The 22,816-nt window shown below is 45.6% G+C and overlaps 1 protein-coding gene across 3 annotated transcripts; it reads right to left on the reverse strand.

Annotated features, from left to right (window-relative positions):
* Positions 1-13,781: 13,781 nt before the first annotated feature.
* On the reverse strand, positions 13,782-21,834 carry SLITRK4 (SLIT and NTRK like family member 4). Of its 3 annotated transcripts, none has more exons than XM_045471235.1 (2): positions 21,473-21,834; positions 13,782-17,065 (listed from the first exon to the last, which is right to left on the reverse strand). In XM_045471235.1, the coding sequence occupies exon 2, from the start codon at positions 17,013-17,015 to the stop codon at positions 14,499-14,501; it is 2,517 nt and encodes an 838-aa protein (XP_045327191.1). In that variant the 5' UTR covers positions 17,016-17,065; positions 21,473-21,834; the 3' UTR covers positions 13,782-14,498. The 3 variants fall into 3 exon arrangements, with proteins under 3 accessions (XP_045327191.1, XP_045327189.1, XP_045327190.1); XM_045471233.1 differs by lacking the exon at positions 21,473-21,834 and adding an exon at positions 20,657-20,770; XM_045471234.1 differs by lacking the exon at positions 21,473-21,834 and adding an exon at positions 20,090-20,518.
* Positions 21,835-22,816: the final 982 nt, after the last annotated feature.

A 22,816-nucleotide genomic window follows, 5' to 3' on the forward strand; every position in this document is an offset into this window, starting at 1 on the left:
GGGGATTTGCCAAGAAGGTGTTAGCCTCTTCGATGTGCTGGGATGCCCTTGAGTTGGACAGCGTAATGTACTTAATCACAACAATGGACAGCTACGTCACCAGATGGAGAAAAGCGTTAGCCACACTTGACCTTTCAAGTGTTATATTCCTGTCTTCTAGGCCGCATGACGGGCTGTCTCTGTTGGGCAGATGACCGCAGCTCCGGGTGGAGACAGACTGCATGTGTTCCATAATGAAACCTATCAGGAAACTGAAACAAAGGAGCAACAGTGTCTGAACATATAGGGTTGTGAAGCGAAGTCTGAAGTGTGTTTCTGGTGTATTCATATGGAAGGTGAGGGCAGACGTGGGGAAGGTGAGAGTAGAAAAAAAAAATCCAGTTCCATTTTTTTAATGAAAACATAACACAGGAAAGGTCCTCTTTTAAAATTTTTATTCAACTTTTCTAGGATGATGAGTCCTTTGACTCTGTTTAATTCAAGTCATTTATAGTCAGTCTCTTTCCAAATTAATTTTGCTCCTCTTTTCTGACCTTTCCCCTGTGAGGAAAAACTAAATTCAGCGCCCTGTGAAATGTCTCAATTTTTGCTGTGTAAGTGGGTAATGATGTTTCATGCTGGCAAATGCTATTAGGTTTCTTCTTTCTACCTGCTCCCAAAAGTTTTCAGCCTCATCGTGGGCTGCTATGTAGGAGATCATCATGACTGTAAAATAATTTTGAGTCCTGCCACACAAGAAAGTAAGAAGGAAGGATAACAGCGGCTGACCATAACATGACAAATGCGGGAATGCTTTGAACATTGAAGCTATTCTTTTGAAATTCACATGGCAAAGAGTGTAGCAATGACTTCTTCTCCCTCTATTCCAAAAGAGAAAGAAAAAAAGAAAGAAAGAAAGAAAGAAAGAAAGAAAGAAAAGAAAAGAAAGAAAAGAAAGAAGGAAAGAAAGAGAAAAAAGAAAGAAAGAAGACTGGGCTTCCTGCCTTTCTTTGCTGCATCCTCATTGAGTGGAGAATCGTCTGTAGAGACTCCTCCTCCCCAAGTCCACTTCCCGTGGGGCACAATCAACTCTACCTCTATGAGTAGAAGCACCATGGCAGGAAGGATGGGGTAGACAGTGAATTTTCCTTAGTAAGAGTGGCTTTTGGGGGGGGGGGGCATTTTTATTTTGATACCAGTGGAGGCTGAAATAGAAACCCAGTTTTAAGTCAGAGAGAGTACGCTCCTTCTCTTCACTCTGTCGCTATTTCATCCACAGGGTTGTAATCACTGAGACCCAAGTGCAACCGACTGGACCACCCAGCCTGTCGCTTCAATTCCAAGATGCACAACAGAGCCACGCTCCCAGCATGAGCTCTGTTCACGGAAAGGTGACAGTTCGCCAAGAGCCTCCTTCCTCAGATGGCAGAGCAGACACGCACGCAAAGCGACACGGAAACGGACTGTTCCTTATAGAGAAAGAAGAAAACTGGGCAAGGGAGGCAAAGAAAGAAATGAAATGACACCGTCCCTGGCGCCTGAAACCTGCGGCTGGGGCGAACTGGAATCCATAAAGACTTCATGTAGAAATTGCTAGGAGGGTGCAGAGACTTCGCCTGGAATGGAATGGTTGAGAGCTGTTTTTACAAACCTGCAGTACCCAGTTCTTTCATCCTTGAGATGCCTGAAAAGAATGAGAACAGCACGGGTCTCAGCCACAAAAGCTGCGTCTGAGCTTTAGGAGGGTGCGATCGCCAACAGAAGCGACGCCAAGGCCTGCCCAGCTTTCAAGGTTTCAAAAACAATAACCCCAAACTCCCTCAAGGGCCCTGCTGAGCTACAAGGAAATGCGAACTCTTGCACCTAATTGAGAAAACACCTTGACTTCCTTCCTTTCTAATTCAGATTGGAGATCAACAGCCAGGAATGCACGCCAGTGCATGGTTTAGTCTCACTCTGTGGCATAACCACGAGGTGAGACTTTTGCCCCAACAGGGCCCAACTTCTGCATTAAGGGAAACGTTGCTGCCATGAACCATCTGAGCGGCAAGATCTTTGAAGGAAGGACGAGGTCTCCTTGTCCGTTCACTTTCCAAGCATGTACCTCAGCACCTGGCACGCAGTGTTTATTCACCCTCGCGTCCACCTATTGGAGAACTTACTGGCAAGCGTGGCGGGGTCCGAAGCAGGCTCCAGGCTCTGAGCTGTCACGTCAGCACAGAGCCCGACACGGGGCTCGAACTCCTGGACCTCGAGATCACGACCTGAGCCGAAGTGGGACGCTTAACCCACTGAGCCACCCAGGCGCTCCTACTTGAATTTAAAGAATACACTCTACCGAGGCAATGTTGCCCTGGCGGGAGTAGAGTTTTCCTGGCGGAATCTGCTCCAATTCAAAGCCCACAGCAAACAGCTGAAGCGCCAAGATCCCCACACTGGTTCCTCATCCCTGGGGCGGGGGGGGGGGGGGGGGGGGGGGGCAGCACCACTGGGCATAAGGCCTCTCAAAAATGGCCGGCGTTTGGTGACCCTCCGTGACAGCCCACCCCTCCTGCCCCAGATATGACCTTGCTGCTAGCCTTGCTCTTCGCATACCTTCCCCCCCGGAACCCCGAAGTCTTCCTTGCACTGACCTTTTGCCACCACTTTGCCCAGCGTCCTGGCCCTCGTTCTCGTCTCATTTCTCAGACTATCTCCATCTGTGGATTCTGTGTTCTGTCGGGGCATGGAGTCCCACAGCTGTTCCGACATCTGCCTTGGATGCGATCCAAGTGGGACTGGTACCAGCAAAGCCTGGTGAGACAGCACTGATGTCTCTCGGCAACACCGGACGCGGCCGGTCACCCCATCCTTCTTGAAACACTCTTCTCTGCGCTCCCGGGGCCCCACAGCCTCCTGGTTTTCCCTCTAGCTGTCTGGTTCCAATTTCTCTTTTTGTCTTGCAGGTGCTTTCTCTTCCAAGTGGCCACAACAGGAGAGGGTCTCACCATTTAATATAAATAAGAACAGCCCGGAAAGCGTAAAATGCACGTTCTCGGGCCCTGCCCACAGATATTCTGGTTCAGAAGGGGTCTGAGAGTCTGAATTTTTACAAGAAGCTCAGGCGATTTGGACACAGTTGATGCACGGATCATACCGAAAGCCGGAGCTTGACACAGCTACAATCGTTGCTGGGCCTTGTTTTTGCTTTCCTTTATGATTACTATTTTTGGTCGGGGGAGGGCTTGTTCTTTCATTCTCTGACCCCCTTCTGTGACCTCCGGTGTCAATGATAGCAATGCTCAAGTCTGTCTCTGGCTTAAGCTTCTCCTCAGAGCCCCTGTGGGCCCGAGGGACCCACCTACCTGGCAACCGGAAGGCTGCAGCCGTTTCAGAGTCCCCCAGAGTTCCGCGTCGCAGTGAATGGCATCTTCCTCGCCCCAGCTGCTCGTGGCAGAGGACTCTGGGAATCCTCCTTGCCTCCCCTGTCACCCTTGACTCACATATCCAGCGTATTGGTGAGGCCCACAGAGTCTACACTCAGAATACAGCCCACAACCCACTGACCTCGATGCTTTGTGAACCTCCACTTACTTTCCAAATCCCCTGTTAGAATCCTTATTGGCTACAGCCGCCTCCACGCGACAGCGGCAGGGTGGACCCGCTTGAGCAAAGACCACGTGTGGCCCTCGAAGCCTCACGTGTTCGCTCTCCGGCCCTCTGCGCGATGAGTCTGCCCGGCCCTGGTCTGGTCTCTGCCTACCTCACCGGCACCATATAATGAGCTAATTCCCACACTTAGGGTCTTAGCCTGCGTTGCTCGCTCAGTTTTAAATATTTGTCTTTGGGAGAGCGTAAGCAGGGGAGAGGCAGAGAGGGGGGGGACAGAGGATCTAACAGCGGGGTCTGCACTCACAGGCCGACAGCAGTGAGCCTGATGTGGGGCTCAAACCCACAAGCTGCGAAATCATGACCTGAGCCACAAAGTCAGCAACTAAACGACTGAGCCACCGGGTTAACCCGCTCCCTCCATTGTAAATGCGCTGCCCCAACCCCAATCTTCAGTGACTCATTTGAACTCTCTCTTTAGGTCTTTAATTTTAATATCCTTTCCACAGGACGGCCTTAACCGATTCCCTCTCCTCCCCACTTTGGTATGAATAAGCTTGAATGAATGAAAGCCACTTGCGGGACATCCATGGGTCTTTAGGAGAGTAGGTTTCAACCAGTCTGCCAGTTCCAATCGATCTGAGCTACGCGTCTGACTGATACAAAGGGAGGTCTCAGTCCATTGTTAGTTACAGGCCTGAAATGCCACCGTTCGTTCCGGTAACATGGTCTCCTCCTCTGCTCCTCAGTATCTTCTCTTACAAGAGTATTAACATACTAATATACATGTGAATTAGCTGCAATGTGGATTTGGTATGTGAATGTGAATCAGCTGGAAAGAAAAGCATTAAACAGCATCAGAATTTTACTAGGGGTGGGGCGGTTCCTCTTGGAGCACTTGGCCACCGGCACGAAAGAGGATGTTTGGATAAGGAGCCATAGGGCTGCACAGGGTGAAGTGGGGGCATCGATGGGCATGGGGGGAAGAGACAGGGGGAGGCCAGAGAAGGTCAACGGGCTTTGCTCTAATAGCCGTCGTAACATGCCAGCAACAAATCAAACTAAATATTTTTATTCTCGTCTATTCTTCTCTACTTAAACATTAATTAGGCAGAGGTGGTTTATACACTTAACAATGTGGCCATTTAGAACTGAAGTAGGATTCTTGGGGCCCCTGGGTGGCTCAGTCGGTTGAGCATCCGACTTGGGATCAGGTCGTGATCTCGTGAGTTCGAGCCCCACGTCGGGCTCTGTGCAGAGCCTGGAACCTCCTTCGGATTCTGTGTCTCCCTCTCTCTCTGCCCCTCCCCTGCTCATGCTCCGTCTCTCTCTGTCAAAAATAAAATAAACGTTAAAAAAAAATTTTAGAAGTGAAGTAGGATTCCAAAGTGTAAAACTGCTAATTTTGACCGGATTGCTAAGCAGTACCTGAAAGAATACTCTTTGTGATTAAAGGGGTCAGCAAATGCACCGTGCCACTTTTAAGGGGGCCCTGGCTTATGGTACCAAACCTGAGTTGCATTTCAGAGTGATCTTGGATGTATTTGAAATCTCTAAAAACTAACAGCACCCAATAAACAACCAAAACCCTTGAGGTTTGGAGCTTTCTTTCTTTCTTCTTACTTTCTTTCTTAAATGTTTACTTCTTTATTTTTGAGAGAGAGCAACCAATCAGGGGAGGGGCAGAGAAAGAGAGAGAGAGAATCCCAAGCAGGCTCTGCACTGTCAGCGCAGAGCCCAATGCGGGGCTCAAACTCACAAACCATGAGATCATGACCTGAGCCGAAATCAAGAGCCAGACACTTAACCAACAGCCACCCAGGTGCCCCTACCACCTTCCCTTTCTTTATACTCTCTTCTTCTTCTTTTTCTTCTTCTTCTTCTTTTTAAACAAAACTTTGTCTCTATGGAATGAAATTGAAATGAGTATTTCTGAGAGTATTTTCTTTTGTAATTCAGGTAATTTGTAGTTGCTATTCTTTATATAGTCTGTTGAGCTGTAACCTGAATTAAAATGCTTTTAAATACTTTTCAATTCTATCTAATTGAGGGTAAAGAGGAAAAAAATAGACCCAACCCTAATCAGAGAAGATGATGTCACAAAAAAGTAACCCTTGTGTTGCACTTGGCAGGCTCAAGAAATAAGCTCAAAATTGAAATGGAGGACTGAAATAATAAATACAAGCACATCTTATCATTGCTGCTGTGAGGTTGTTACTACAGTGCCGTCTTCAGTGCGATGTACAAAGGAGGCCGCTTTTCCCTTTGGGAAAAAAATCAAATAGCAGGGACTATGCTTTTTGGAATGCTGACGCAAAATGAAAACACTAAAAATGAGGGGGACACATATGTCTCTTCTAAAATGATGCTTCATCCCTAACCAGTAATTGGGGTTATTGATTTGTTATTCTAATATCCAGCAGATATCATCTATTTGTAATTAAGCTACGATGGGTCAAGGATGTGAATGTTGGGGACAAAATACATACTTGATGGTTTTGACTCTCTTGACAAATGACTTTTAGTATATAAACCGGAGAAGAAGTATCTTCCTCCAAGATCATCTAGTCCAAGCTTGCGTTCAAATACATTTTCTTGAATAACATCCATCCTCCTTGTCAAAACCATTCTCACTTTGGATGCTTGTACGGATAAAGAACTCTGTATTTTGAAATCTAGCTCATTCCAGTTATGGGCTGCTGTAAAACCTTATGGAAAATATCCTTATGCTACGTTGGAACGCCTCCCTGAACCTCACCCACAGATCCTCATTCTCCTCTTTGGAACTTCCAAATAGAACAGCATAATGGAAATAGCATGATCCTGTGAGTCAGGAGAATCAGGCTGTAGACCAGACTGGTCTTCGTATGTTACTTGACCTTGGACAAGTCACCTGCCCTCTCCAGCCCTAGTTGCTCTTCCAAAAGAAAAGGAATGGGGATGAAATGATCTGATTTGCAAATTCGTGGAGTAGGTATACACCAGTCTTCCTGTGATGGTTCTTAAACTTTGGAGATGACTATTTACCTACAGGCTTTTGCTTTAACCCCATTCTAATAACCTCTAAGACAAATAAAGACCGGTTCATTCTACAGCAAGAACGCTGCAGTAGAAACTGGCCTTCTCTAGTATGTTTATATTCAAATGAGCAGCTGAAATCAGATACGCATTTGAGATCAAATAACCAAGTGAGTGCTCACGCATTCTACACTGCAACCCCATCTAAGCGACCGAGATGATTGTGCAGAGAACGGAAATGTTGTTTAGGAACTGAGTCCCACTTCCCTTACAATGCACATACTGAAACCTACAAAAAGCCGACAGGTTCAAAGCAAGGTAATCTACCTTGATGTCATTTTAATAAAATGCCTGCATTTTGGTTCTCTCACAAACCCTCTTCTCCTGAGGACAGACTACTTCTCTTCTTAATCCTGATGGTTTTATCCAGTTTCCAATACACATCTCTGTGTAACTGCTTAGTTACATATAGAAAAAAAAAATGCTTTGTGAATTTTCATGGTGAGAATTGATACAGCAGCGTTTCAGCAGCTGTGCCAAATCTGAGCAAACGACTATTTGCTGAAATAGTGCAGGAGAAAAAAAACAGCCATGTTTACGGCAACACATGGCAAACCTGCCCACATGTCAGCAATAATGAACTTCTTTAGTTATTGCGGGGACCCCAGAGTGCAAGCTGATTTCTTTGAGTCCAGCTCAGGAGTTAAAACACGGTTCTCCGATTCCAATGCAAAGGCGATCCAAAACGCAAGACATATCTTCCTAAAGTTGGCTCCCCCCGCCCCAGATAATTCACTCTCATCTCCTTATAATTATTTTTGTGTCAGCAGGACTTCCTTTTAAATCCATCACTTACTGTACTAAATTTTCTATATTTCTGGAAGTTATAGAAGGAAATGAGCAGATAGAAGTGTGATGATTCTTTCTATAAATAACTGTGAGTTTCCAGGATGGAATGATATTCCACTCTGAAGGGGAGCTAGGCATAAAACAACTAGTAGCTGTTGTGGGCTGGGAGACGACTCGTAAAGAAAAACAAAAGAGAGCAACGTGGCAAATATATTCAATTGAAAAGCTCCCTGGGTGTGGTAATCCTATAATGGCAAATATATGCTTGGACATAGGATCCTGGATTATTCTGTGTATTGCCACTAACGACCAAACAGCAGTGAGAAAAACATTTCCCTGAGCTAGCCTGTGCCATAGATGATGCTGGCTGTTCATAGCAGCAGAAGAGAAGAATTTCCAGCAGGGAGGAGTTGGCAAATGTGATACATCCTGCTATGGAACAAGGAGACCCATGGCAGAGACATGGCTTCCCGGGGGGTTCTTGCAGGAAATGGCTTTTGAAATATGCACTTGGTAATTTGTATTGAAATCCAATTGCTGAAAACAAACCAAACGGCTTAGCAGCTTTAGGAATGTCTGTATGTCTGTATCGATTTATTTTGCTCCCTATCAAAATTCATTATATGTACCACGCGTGTTTCCCTTCTTGTTCTTATTAAACACAGATACTGCTTTTTGTTTTCTACAGCTAGAGCTCTACCAGGAGGCCCCGATACCGGTTACCCCGTGATGTCAGTTATCCCAGCAAACTATTCCATGGGAGTGGAGAAGGTAAAGGCTGGCCAGTGAATTCCTTGAAAACATGAATTCCTAGTGTTGTGTTGATACGTCCCGGATTTCACATATATTTACAAGAAATAAAGCGGAGACAGAGAATAAGGAGAAAGAAGTCTCAGATTTCATATATATTGCCGTGATTCTTGTTCAGTACTCGGATTCTGAGTTCTGATAAGCTGACATCGTCTCGTTTTTTTCTCTGAATACTCCTTTGGCCTTATGTTCCCGGATCTTAACCCAGGCACAGGCCTCTCTGGTCAATAATTTGCATCGGACTTGTTTTTTTTTTTTTTTTTTAACTCCCATGTTTCTAATCAAATCCTTACCCCGGGGTTATTTTGGATCTAGATGTCTCTCCACAGTTCTCTGAATAATATTGGTGGGTAATCATATTAGCAGCAGCATCGATATGTACCTTGGTTGGCTACCTGGGAATTACATACTTAACAGATTAAAGGATGATAATGAGGATAAAGTTAACAAGGAAAATCAAAACCAAATCTCAAGACACTGGATACTACTGAAATCCCAAGTTTCCGTTTAAAGTGAAGAGAAGAAGAAAAAAAAAAATAAATAAAGTGAAGAGAAGAGTAAGACACTTATCGTTTGGGCTGCAGTATCTACTTGGATTTGGTGCATCTAGGTAGTCAAGGCAGAGACCTTTTATTTGTTTATATCACCTAAGTAATTCCCTTAGGGCATAATTCACTATTTGTGTGTATTCCTGTGCGTGATTCCTGTGTGTGTTGTGGGGGGGGGGGGGTTTGGGGTGGTGGTGGTGAGGGAGGGACTTAGACCCGGCCTATTGTTTTGTTTTGCTTTGTTTTTCTTGTGGACCTGGCCTATTGTATAAAACTAACAAAACAACGGCATCAGCTAAAAACCAAATCATTTGCATTTCTTCTTGATGTTGAGCTTTGCCAATTTCGCACTAATAAACACACTAAATGGCTACAAATATGACCTATTAAGAAAAGACTTTTATTAGTGAAAACAGCATTAAAATAACTGAATAGCAACTCCAGAATTTTACCACAACGGTTCGGTTTACATGAAACAATAATGGAAATATACATTGCAATTCTTAGTCGGGAGAATTGAGCTTACTAGGATTTTCAAAGGCTTCCACGAGCAGTAGCCACTGCACAACATGACTTCCTCGGGTTGTTAAACCAGCGGCCTAGGACACGATCCAGTATTTGCCAACCAAGAGAAATGCGTTGTTCAGAAACTTTGGACGACGACTATTTCCTTTCTATAGCTAATGTGAAATTCTTCCCTGGATCTCGGCGCTACAGTCAATGGATCTGATAATTATTACGATTTAATGAAAAACCTGAATCTTTTTATTCTCGATAGCCAGTATTTGGCCCTTTCATATAAATAAGGGAGACAGCACAGTTTGCCTTCCTTGATTCCCCTTCTAAAGTGCAATCTTAACAACCAGTGGAAACTAAGACAAAACAAAATTCCAAATTAGATTAAGGGCAGTTTTGTCCAAAAATGAGGTTTTAAAACTCACTTAACCTCCCGTTTGCTTTTAATTTAACAAAGGACAGAGCCTCAGCATATCCAAAGTCGAGGGTTAGCAATTATCGGGTGAATTTGATATGTGTTGCCAGTTATTCCCGGTAAGTGAAGCCACAAACAGGATATTTTAGTTCAGCCCATCTGACCATAGTGACTAATTGAATGAGCACTGGAAATGAAGCCAAACCTTCATCTGATACGGCTTGTCCACATAACTGAGTGGCTGGGACCCAAAGCCCCTATGCTCAGTAACTCACAAAGAACTAAAAAGTCACACAATCACGGGATGTATATCCTGTGACACGGAAAACATTTCGCCCGAAAGCACTTGTACGTGCTATCCATGCTGTTGACTTCTTCAGCATAGCTAGCTATAGGCTTAAGGCCACAATACTCTTCGTTTATATTCTGTTTCCCTCTCTCTTTGCATCTCTTCCCCTAAGGAAACGTGCCTCCAGTTCACTTTATTGGTCTGTTTATAATCTTTGCTGGACATGATTGGCCTCAAATTAACCATAATGCACTCAGTTCATTTTTTCTCGACCATAAAACTCTGGTAAAGTGATGGATTGGTGATTTTGATCATCTTTGAAAGAACCAAATAAAAATCACAATCCACCCCATAAATGGGCAACTAACTTGTAACCTGCCAGGCTGGCCGTGGATTATAGAGGTTCTGAAGTTTTTCTAAACATATTTTAATAGTTAAGACTGAATATTAATATCTGCTTATCTGCAGTTATGTCAGATTCCAACTGATTCATGGGAATGGGCTGTCGGGAAAGGAATACAGATTGCAAAGATGTTTGGGGGGGAAAAAGCAACTCTTAACATAGATTTGTCAATTAAGTTTAATACAAACAGTTTTCTAAAGCTTTGTATCTTACCCTCAAATCTAGGTGAAAAGACCAATTTGGTTACTACTTTATTTCCTCTGAAAGATAATGGAAAGATAAATATATTTCACAAACTGTGGCTTCAGAAATACCATTCTAGCAAACAATTTTATTAATACTTCCATAAAAATGGCATTTAATAAATTCTGTCTAATACCTTGATGCTATTAAAAGCAAGCAAAAGTCATTAAAACAGTTTCTTTCTGTGATTTACATTAGCTTTTATAGAACTGCTTGATTTTTATCTTATAAACTAACCTAAAATACTAATAACCAAATCAGGGTAAAAACAATACAATGTGTTTTCTTTACTTTATTTCAAAATAGTGATTATAAATACATTCTTGATATATTTTCTCCCCAGCTCTTTGGATGCGACAACAATAACAAAAAAAAAAAAAAAAAAAAACAACAAAAAAAAAAACAAAACAAAAACTCACTGTGCTCATTTCATACAATGTCAAAGTACAAATCATGCAAAAGATATCATAGATTAATATTACTGCCATACATTTCTAGATGTGTTCTGTTATTTCTGCAGTACCCACTGACGTTACTCATGAGGCCATGCCCTGTGTAATTTATGCATCCTTATGGCTTAAAGAAATGAAACATTTTTAAAAAGCAACAAAAGAAAGCCGGTCTTAAATGATCTTCTAATTAATATATTTATTCAGAATGGAAAACTAAATATAGAATATAAATCGCCTTATAGACTTGAATCACTGTATTTTAATAGCTGCTTTCTCATAAAATTACACAAAGATTTACTTTTCAAGAATTGAATCATCTTTATTGATTTCATAAAAAAATAATTTAAAACTTGATTTATATTACACAGACATAATATATTATCTCAACCCCTCCACTAATTTCACAGGATCTAATCTTCTCTGCAACCGTTCTAACAGAGTCCGAGCACGATACGATGCCAAGAAGCCCATGATGTGTCAGACCACATTAGAAGTGAGCACTTCTTGGATTTTCTAGATCAGAATCAAATTCTACTAAAGATGCTGTACTGACGTATATATCACTCCTCAAGGGGTTAAACTAACATCAAGGTTATAGTTGAAGCCAACAAAATGTAGATACGGTATTTTAACTGCTCTTGTACTCAACTCAAAACTTATGCCTAACTACATTATCATAAAATGTACAAGTAGAACTAATGAGAGGCAGGTGCAAAATAGTATACACTGTATAATGTAGGCACAATGACTTCAGTTAAGGAAAATAGATCAGCCTTAACCAAGGATTTGTTACTGTCATTCACTTACAATTAAAACCTCCAAATAATCACACACATTTAAATTACTCTTGAAAGAAAGTGGAACATTTATACCTCTCAGCGGAAGAGTTTGAGATAGCCAATATGCTACAGCAAGCTTTAAGATGGCGGCAGGTCCTCTCGCCATTGACAATTGCAGAAACCTTGAAACATCTTCAAAGCCTCACCACACTGAATAAAAGGCATCGTCCCAATGACCTATTATCCCCAGATCATGGATTGAGCTTCCGGTTCCTCCTGTGTCTACTTAAGATTCCCCAATCCATACTTTATTGACAGGATAAACTAAAACACTTTCTTTGAAGCTTTTGCATCTTTATCCTGTCAGTATGCATTAGGAGCCCTTTAATCCATGGATGCCTTACGAAACTAGATGAAAACACGCTGTTGGGCACACATCTTCGTGTCTTTTCTTTCAAGATCAGAAAGCAAGTATTTGTATTTTTTTAATATTCATATAAAGTTTTCACAGACATCGTCATGAAAATTAAAATTACACGTTAAAGTTTTAAGAGCACCAGCACATACATATGGGGACGATTTTTTTGCTATTTAAAAAAAAAAAATCTCCAAATTATCTATATGTATGCACATACACTCAAATACACACACACGTGCGCGCACACACACACCGTCTAAGAATGCCAAGTTGTTTGTTTGTTTTATCTCAGAACAAACATATAAAGCCCTGAAATTAGTACTTAATAAAGGGACTACTGTTACAACTTTAACCACAGTATCATTTTGGAAGCTGCACCAAAACATCTGCCACTTGAAGTTCGCGAAGAAGAATGTCTATGTTTACCTTCTTGGTCATCTTACTGATTAACACAGTAATTATACATATGCAGGCAGGCCAAGAAGGTAATGCATTTCAGGATGTCACTTTGCTAATTGGGAGCTCCTACAAATGTTCAGATGTCTCCCATTACCAAGTCCTCCTCCGTTTCTTTGACCAATTTTGACTTCGAAGTTAACAAGCAAGTTAACACAAGTTTGCACAAGCAAACACAGTGGCATATCGTTTGTAGTTGCAGACTGTGAACCCATCGGAGACCAAGGAAAGCATTTTCCAGTGTGGCTCTGATAGCCGACACTACCGTGATGTTCACGGCTCTACTGGATTATCTGATCGTAGTCGAACGATGACAGGACAGGATACTGATGCGGACAGGATATCGCGATTAACCTTACTCATTAATTCTGTCAATATTTGTAGTGAAAACTATTTGATGTGAGCTCGTAGAATCCTGAAAAGCAAGACAACTGATGGCAACTAACAACTGCCCCAGACACGATACTATAAAACTAAGGAACCTATTTTAAAATGCACAGTTGGTAACAAATCTGCAGATAATATGCTGAATTCTCAAGAATAGCACAGAACTGGTTTTTATTTTTATTTTTTTGTCTTTTTGTGTTTTTGTGTTTTTTGTTTTGTTTCTAAATGATACCTGATCACAATGTCCAGAATATTTCTGTACACATAAGCTTCGATTTCAGTTTGGTATATTTTTTTCTGTCTAGATTTATACTTACTGATAAATTCCCTGTGATCAGGAAAACAAGTCAGGCATATTAAATACATATTAAGGAGTACATATTTTCCTATTTAGTATACAAAGTACTTCATAAATATGAATTATGTTACAAAAATAGCTTTGGGTGCGCTCACACGGTAAGCACTTTAAGGATTGTGGGTATTTCACAGAACCGAGAACAAACTCTAATGTTAGTTTAATTTGAGCCTTGTTTAATTCTGATAAACATCATGTATTTCTTCAGATCACCACAAATGCTACGGAACTCACGTTGATTTTTTTTTCTTTTAGGTTTTATGTATAGACAGGTAATGCTTAAAGTGTTCAAATTTATTTTATAGTTATGTAATGCATGGTATATTTTAAACAAATATTTGCACAATTTAACATTATAAATCCAGCGGTTTCAAGATGCAGGCCATAAAGTTTACCAATTTTACAAATACTATCGAATGTTCTCTCTTTGCATGCTTTTTTTTTTGTTTGTTTTGTTTTGTTTTGTTTTTGTCTTTTTTTGTTGTTTTTTTGTTTTTTTGGTTTTTTTTGTGTTTTTACTTTTCAGATCATCTTTACGCAGAATTGTTACAATGCCACGAATCGAAAGGATTATTCCAGTTCCACCAACTTAATCTACGTGCAAAATGAAAGACCCAGCTGAGGTACAAACACTGGTACCAGTTTTCTTGAGTCTGCTTTACAAAGCACAAAGAGACGAAGGTTTTGCATTGGGGTACAAAACAGATTTGCCTCTTGAGGTTAAATTCAGTGTTTTATGTATATAAAGCATCCCTTTGGCAATAGAGTTTGCAGTATCCCCACAGGACTCCACAGTATAGGTTTTATGTAGTAAAATCTATTAAGGAAATTCTCTTCTACCGGACACATCTTTTGCAGCTACAGTTAATGAGACACCCTTGGAAACACCTGCCTCTATGCCTATTGATAATATAGTATTTGGAAGTCAGGAGTCAACAAAAGGCACTTTCATCATTAAATAAATGTCCTCTGTGTGAAGTAAGACTGCATGACCTAGATCTTGTTCAAAGCTGTCTGCTCCTCAAGGACCTGTAGGTAGTCGGGGGAACTCTGGAGTTTTGCCTTCAGTTCAAAATACTCGCTGGTCTTCCTTTGTTCCACGACAATTTTACTGTGGTTGCCGCCTATCAGCGACTTCTTGTTTTTTTTGTCTTGTTGTTTTTCCGGATAGCGGATCTCGAAGCCGCTGACACCTATGCTGTTGTACTCCTTTTTGCTTTCAAGAAAATTCTGGATAAACACATTGGAATCCCTGCTCGGGAATAATTCATCCAGCTCGTCGATGGTGCTCAGTCTCTTCCTACTGTCTGCATGTAACAAATCTTTCTCCTTGTCGGCCACGTTCCTCATAGTGACTTTCTGTCCCGGCGGGTCCGAGAACATGAACCCGGTTTCGGACTCTTTCAAACCACAGGTGTGGCTCTTGCTCATCTGTTCTATGGTTTGTGGAATGAAAGCTTCTGTGCTCAGTCCGTCTTTTTTGTTGGTCTTGTGATCGTGTTTCCTGAGCTGCAGCTGCATGGAGCCACACTCCGGGTTCCCCAGGCCTTCGTGCTTCACGGTGGGCTTCTTGTTTCGTCGCAGCACAAAAACAAGAAGGCAAAAAGCAACAAACACTGTTAAAATGAGGACCACCAAGATGCTCAAGATTAAAATAGACAGAGGCACTGGGCCACCGGGAGGACTTCGAATGGGACCCAGTGGGGTGGTGAAGGTGATGGCAGGTGCGGGGCTCGTGAATGGCGCGGATGGCTTGTTTAAGAGTTTGGGACATAAGATTTCATTTTTGAGGGACTTCAGTTCAATGTTGGCAAACTGGACGGGTGTCTCACACTTCAGTTCCTTCACCACGATGCCGTCATTCAGCTTCTCCAGCCACAGCTTTAATGCCACCAAGTCACAAGTGCAGTCCCAAGGGTTGCCCTCCAAGTCAATCTGCGTCAGAGACTGCAGCTGATCGAGGACCCCGCTGACGGGCAAGTACATGAACTTGTTGTTCCGCAGGTTCAGTCTAGCCAGGGGCGCTCCAGAGAAAATGTAAACAGGCAGGCTCTTTAAGAGATTGTTGTTTAAATACAGCAATTGCAAATTGGGCATGGAGTCGAAGGTGCCTGCTAAGATCTCCTTAATCAGATTGTATTCCAAATACAGATACTGCAGGTTACGAAGGCCCGAAAATATTTCGGGGTAGAGTCTCTCAATCTGATTGCCGTTGAGATACAGCCTGCGTAAATTAGTGAGATTGTGGAATACGTCGCCCTTGATCACCGTAATCTGATTGCTGCCTAAATGGAGCAAATCCAGTCCTTCAAACTCGGCGAAGTCTGAGACGTCCACGTCTCTGATGCTATTGCCGTTGACGTGCAACTTCTTGGCATTTAAAGGTTTCGGGACCAGTTCAGACATGGACTGTATATTTTTCTCTTGGCAGTTGACGCTCAGTCCCAAGTCCGAAGGATGGGTTTTGCAAAAGCAAGGTGCTGGGCAAGGCGTAAGAGGAGGCACCCTCGTTTGGTAAGACACGATCTGACTGAGATTGCGGTTGGAGAGGGATTTGCCTGCCACGATTCCAGAGATCTTGGAAGGGTTTGTCGTTTTCGGCGGTTTGGTCACTAATCTGTGTAAGGACGTTTGGGTAGTGTGGCCATTGGGAGTGGTGAAGCCATTCTCCAGCTGAGACGGAGGCAGGATTCGTACATCAAAATCACTGCCCGTGCCCATGGGGCATAATTCTTGTTTGTTGGTTTCTTTTAAAAGCCTTCCATATAAGTCACTGGGCGTTTCGCAGATAGCTTCTCCTATGTAAATGTTATATGGCATGTTCTCCAGCCAGGCTTTTAAAGGCAACAAATCACAGCTGCAGTTCCAAGGATTGTCTTCTAGTTGCAGTTCGACAACGCGGCCTATGTGTTCCAGAACCCCGATATAGGGGAGCTTCTGGATCCTGTTCCCTCGTATATCCAGGTGGGTCAAAGATGCGAATCGGAAAATATTATCAGGAAGGAATGAAATCAGATTGTCATTAAGAATGAGAACTTTCAGTTTGTGGAGTTTATTGAAGGCTCCTCGTTCAATATACTTGATTAAATTGTAGTCAGCCTGGAGATACTCCAAGTTCTCTATGCCAAGGAAAGTGTCAGCTCGGAGAATCTTTAATTCATTGTTGTTCAAGTGCAACTGCTTTAATGCACTGAGCCCAAGAAAGGCTCCTCCCTCAATGTTCTGCAGTTTATTATTTCCCAGCTGCAGGGATACTGCGTGTGAAAAATTCAAGAATGTATTCGGATAGAGGATGTTTAAAAAATTGTTTTGGAAGTTGAGGTGATAAAAATTAGACCAGGGTGGTTTCAGCTGATTTGGTCTGTAGACTGAAACCTTCTCACAGTTGACATAGAGCACGTTCTCGACTGACACGCAGGAGCACACATTGCAAATTTCCACCGATATGTCAGAATCTGCATTTGTCGAAGAAATCAGGGCTGACAAAATCAGAAAGAGCCAAAGAAACATCTTCTGGCAATCAGCAAACAACTTTATGCTTCTGAATAAAGAGAAACAATCTAAAAAATAAAAAGAAAACATTTTTTCAATGATCATTACTTGAAAGATTATTTGTGTCTACATCATACCATAGTGAACACATGGCTGTAATCATCAGCTTTGTATTTTTCTGCAAGTACTCTCACTCGGTTGAACAATAATCAGCAGAAATGCCATACGTTTTATTTCCATACGTGGGGTTTATACACATTTTACGTGTGCAGAACACACAACAAACAACAGGAAAAAAAGCCTCGATCGTACGTAAACCTTAACAATCTGAAAATCTTTCCTCTACGTGGACCATCACATTCTGCCCCCCGAACACAGACCTGTGGCAACTCTACTGACCTATCCCAGACCATCCACTGTGCCTTTTGAAGTTTGCACCACAAAGGCATTTCCACCTGTAGAAGTCTACTCTCTGGGCTTCAGTTAGATAAGAGGCCAAACAGAGGAGATATTAGACCCCTGGGTTCGGTGGAGGATGGCCAAGCCAGGATTGGGTTGCAGTAGAGGGGACAGTCACAAGATCAAGGTAGAAGGAGCCCTAGGAAGAGATCTGCCTGAGCTTCGGCCCACAGGTAAGCACACTGCCATGAATCAGTTCACTCTTGTACATGGCTGCCTTAAAAAACACGGATGACCCAGTGAGGTTCTAGAAAAATAACCCAGTAGGAAATGACCAAAATTTTAATTTCAAGTAAATACACAGTATCTAGTCTTTTGTCAGTCATCTCCCAAACTGGGGAAGGGCGGGGGGGGGGGGGCTTTTGTCCCTGGGTCCCTGAAAATAGGAGAGAAACCTGCCTGCTCCTGCACTGCCTAGCTGATGTCTAGACAGCTCTCCCACCCCAAGAACAGGCTCTCCTGCCTACCTGGCCCACTTCTACTCCTTTACACGCCATTTTGAACCCAGGTCCGACTGACACTTGGCTCAGATGCTTATCTCCTTCACTTTGACCACCGACTAGCACTGCTGAGGAAGAAGAGTTTACAGGCTACAATCCTTGAGTGGGTTTATCTGCAGCACCAGATACATTTAGTCCAGTAAATGTTTCTCCTAAAATCATCACTTCCCAACATCCCCTCCCAGTCTCACCGCTCCATGTCTCTGTCTATAAACAAATCACGAATCGCTTAGTGGAGTTTAATGCTTCGCAAATTAACCCGTTGTAGCCAATTCCTGAAATACTGCATGCATGTACACACATATGCAATGCTTCATGGAAAAGAGTGAAAGGAAAAACAAGCACCGTGTATTTTATTGATGCAATTTTAGCCATGTGTGTCTTTTCCATCTTGCATGGGAAGCTGGCTGTAATTTCAATATGGTTACCACCAAATATTAATAAAATAAATACATTACCCAGGAACCCCCCATGAGGGAATGATACAAAAAAGTGTCACACAGAAACTCCTTTGTTTATTTTGCCCACGAGGAATCAGCTAGTGGTAAAACCAAGCATGTCTCAAGGTAGGCAATCCATTAGCCACGACCCAGAAAGATGTGCATTTTAAATAGTTTGGTTCAGGATACAGCCAGCACCGCCGAGATGATCCTCGCTTGCCATATAGACACGCATTTCCCCTATTCACCCTGAGAGTTTGACTGGCAGTGCAAAAAGAAGTCATAAATTCTTAAGTATGACATCATCCAAGCCAACTTTCATTGTAAAATCAAAATTTCACATGATCGTTTTGCCTTCCTATAGATGTGGTTTTCAACAGCTATTCTGGTTCAGTTGAGTCATTTCTTGTTACTACACCCCCCCCCAACCAAAAATCAACCAAACTAAAAACAAAACAAAACAATAAGAACCCCGAATAACCTGAATTCAGTACAAAAACAAGAACAGGGAGCATCAGCAGATCTGAAATTGCATAAGGAGCTGCCCTCCTCCTCGTAATTTCTACTTTAAGTAGCATGGGAGAAAAAAGGCGCAAGGACGACCTAGGAAGTTCCCCAATGCATCTCCTGTGAAACAGAAAGCCGCAGGCAGCTGGACTGGCAAGCAAGGGAGAGGGGAGTCGATCGCCCAGGAAGAGGGACCGAAGGGGCAAGAGACCGTGGAGAGAGGAGGAAAGAGAGCTAGAAGGGAGCTAGAAAGAGGGGAAGGGGCGCTGAACGCAAGCGAAAGAAACCTCACGTTCACAGGGCACCACTAAAACATGCACATTTTAAAATCAGGGATAAAAAAAAAAAAAGGAAATAAGAAAAAAAAAAAAAAACCCAGAAAGTATGAGTTGGGTACCAAAAGCCATGTCTTGGGCTGCCGAGAGCGGCGCGTCTGCCCAAAGCGGCCCGTGTCCCCATCTCCCTCTCGGTCTCCGGATCTCCGCGCCCCGCAAGCCGCTCGGCTCCCGCGGCCGGCAGGACCGCACAAAGCCAGCGAGCCTTACCACGGATCCGGCGTCCACCGGCGCTCGGCGGGCCTGCGGGGGACGGACGCCTGCCGAGGGTGGGCCGGGGTGGCTCCCCGGGCGCGGGCAGGAGAGACCTCCGGCCGCCCGCCTAGGCGGGGGTGAGGGGCTCCGCGGAGAGACGCGGTCACTGCCGCCCCCTGTGCGCTACCTCGGGCCGGCGGGGACGCGGCCGGAGGGGCTGCCGGCGGTGGCGCGTACCGCAATGCTTTGCCGCATCCCGGAGCCGACACGCAGCCCCCTCCCGGGTCCCGGGCCCAAGCAGCGGCCTCGTGGGTCGGGCAGCGGAGGCGGGGACCGCTCGGGATGTCGCGGGGGGCCTTCAGCCCCGCTGCGCACACATCTCTCCGCGCGCTCCCGTCCCACAAGGGGCAGCTATTGGAGTTTCCGTCGGCCTCTAGACCCGGGCGTGCGGCGGTTGAGGGGTAAGAGACCGCCAGCCCAAGCCACGAGGCCGCGGGCCACTGGGGCGTCACTGGCCCGCTTGTCACACAGGCAGAGTGACCCGGTGGCTCCGTGGCCGAGAGCGGCGGTCCGGGCACCCCCCCTGCCCCCCCACCCTCCCACATTCCCCCTCCCCCCCTCCCCCCCGCTGCCCAGGCACAAAATGCTGCTCTCACCACGCCAGCAATCAGCTCAACATTTGGGCATCTTGCAAAGTCGCGCTGCCAGCACTTGCCCGGCTTTGCAGGGCTTTTAGAGTTAGCTACCGGCTTCTCTCGTATTCCCAGTGTTGCAGGGTGCCAGCAGTCTCGGGCCAGCTCCCGGGCCACTGCCGGGAGCCCCAGACCCACGTCCGCCTAGAGTGCTTGCGAGGGGGGCGCAGAAAACAAAGCCAGCGCAGCGGCCCCGACAGCCCGAGCCTCCCTAGACCAGGACACTTTCCCCGCCAGGGAGGCAGCGATGTTAAGGACACCGGATTCTTTGGGTCCTCGGGGACCCGCGACCGCGCCGTGGGCAGGCAAGCAGGGTGGTGCTGGAGTAGCCACTGTGGTCGCTTTGGCCACTCCGCCGGCCCCAAACCAACACGACCCAAACTAAAAATAATAAGCTACCTGCCCCCCTCCGCGCGCACGCGCGCGCGCGCACACACACACACGCGCGCGCGCGCGCGCGCTGCCGAGCCAAGCGGGAAGAGGCAGCGAGTGTCGGTGCAGCTCGCGCAGCCCCGCTGGTAATTCACCCACCTCCGGAGCCCCGCAGCTCTCGCAGGGCCCGCGGCGCCGCGATCCGCTCTGCAGTTTCCGCGATGGGCTCTACGTGATCCCGGATCCAGCTCCTCCGCGCCGGCTCGCCCGTCAAACCCAGCGAGCAGCCCTCGCAGGCAAGCAGGCGGGCAGCGGCGCGCGCGCGCGCACCCGGCCAGACACCGCGCGCGCACCCAGCCCCTCGCACACGGGCTGCACCTTTACATACACGCGCCGAATCCCCGCCCCCGGCCCCCCCACCCCCCGCACACACGCAGCCTCCCTCCCGGCACTCAGGCACCTCGACCCCCGCACACTGCCGAGGCCCCCTGTCCCCCATCCAGACACCTCCACTTGATTCCTCTGCTGCCCACACGCCGAGAAAAGCACTTTCCTCCCGCCCCCGCCCCCTCTTTATGCCTAAAACACCCCCTGGGGAGGAGCGACCCCTTTCCTCACGCGTAGAGACCCCAGTCCCCAAACGCGAGCGCGCCAACCTCCATCCTCCCACCACATACACGCACACTCGAGTCCTTTCTCCTCCTTCAGCCCCCCAAGAACGAAGGCACAGACAGACAGACACACACACACACACACACACACACACACACAACCGGGGCATTCCTTTGAGAGAGCAACCGAGAACCCAGGCAAAGCCAAAGAAACGTCGGAGGGGGTGGGGGAGGCCGAGGGAGGTAGATAGGGGCGTCGAGTCTACGCCGGATTGAATAATTCCAGGACCGAGGGGGGTGAGTCAACAACAATGACATTCAAAGGCAACAATCGCACTTGGGCTTTGTATAACGGGTACGGTACCTTTGGCTAATTGTCACCTCGCAGAACGGAGGGCTCCGGGAATACTTCTTCGGTAGCGGGCAATCCTGGATGGAGCCTTCTTGGGACCAGTTTCCCGGGATCCAGTAGTAGCCTCACTCCCCCTACCTGTCTGCGCGTAAGGGGCCGGGGGCTTTAAGGCAAAAGTGTAAAGCTTTAGCCCAGAGTGAGACTTATTTAGTGGCTTTAGGAGGAGACGGGTTAATCCCCCGCATCTTAGAACTCTGCATGCCTTCGGTGTAGAACGGGTTAAGCAGGACGATTAAAGAGCTGGGGGTGGGGAGAGGGGGATAGGGATAGAGGAAAGAGAGGTGTGGGACTGGGAGAGATGCCGCACTTGCGACCAAAAGAAGGGGGAAAAAAAAAAAATCTGCTTTGGCTACTGAGCATGCCCAGTTCCCAGCTCGAGCCCTATAAGAGAGGCATTGTGTGCGTTCCACTTCTCCGGGCTTTGGTGGTGACCGGGAGGGGACTTTGGTCGGGGAGGGTGTTGGTGAATGAGAGGCTTTAGGGAAGGGGGACAAGGTTTGGCGCTCTGGGGCTGTGCGGGAAGACACCCACGGGATACCTTGGGGAGTCAGAAAAGGAGACAACGGAAGGGACTACGGAAAGTCACTTCAGTAGCCCCCTCACCGTCTTGTCTATACCACAGAGGCTTTAGCAATGGAATCTCAAATATCCAGAGGCTGCAAATCCAGCGCGGGGATTGTCGAGGCCCCTTTCTTGTACCCTTTTGCTAGTGCTTGCACAAGAGAGTGGGAATATCCCGAGGAAAAGCTAATGTTCAAACCAGTGTCGTGCAGACTGGGAGTTGAGTTAATAAGCTTGGCAAGAAAGCAGACGTACCTGTGGGGCGGGGGAGTTTGGCTATCCTCTGTGTATTTCCCATACCTGGCTTTTCTAAGGAGGAAAGGCTCAAACGGTCATTTCACACCCCTCCCCCCAACCTTGCTGTTTTTGTAAGCAAAACCAGGCTCTCTCTTTACTTTGTCTCGGTGGGGATAGACTGGCTGTAGGTAAATAGAGCTAAGTTATAAATGGCAGGGATTTCCCTAGCCAATTCTTTGCCACACTTCGGGTAATGCTGCAGGGCCCATTTCTTTGGGACCTAGGTCCTGCCTAATCCACTTATTCAAATTCCAGTGGCTCTAGCCACCATAGGGTATAGCCAGTACCCAGAAATGCTTGTACTTAAAAATGAAAAACTCTTTAAACTAAAGCTAGCAAGAGCTTTGAAACCAGAGTTTGGCCGTCTGCCTGAACTCCTACAGTTAAACATTTACCATAATTGGTGGATGTTTAAAGGCCTCAAATCTAGGCAAAAAA

The sequence above is a fragment of the Leopardus geoffroyi genome, chromosome X, assembly GCF_018350155.1.
Source record: "Leopardus geoffroyi isolate Oge1 chromosome X, O.geoffroyi_Oge1_pat1.0, whole genome shotgun sequence".
NCBI classification, from domain to species: Eukaryota; Metazoa; Chordata; class Mammalia; order Carnivora; family Felidae; genus Leopardus; species Leopardus geoffroyi.

Coding starts and splice junctions, on each gene's coding strand:
- SLITRK4 (XM_045471235.1), bottom strand. CDS start 17,015: ATGTTTCTTTGGCTCTTTCTGATTTTGTCAGCCCTGATTTCTTCGACA.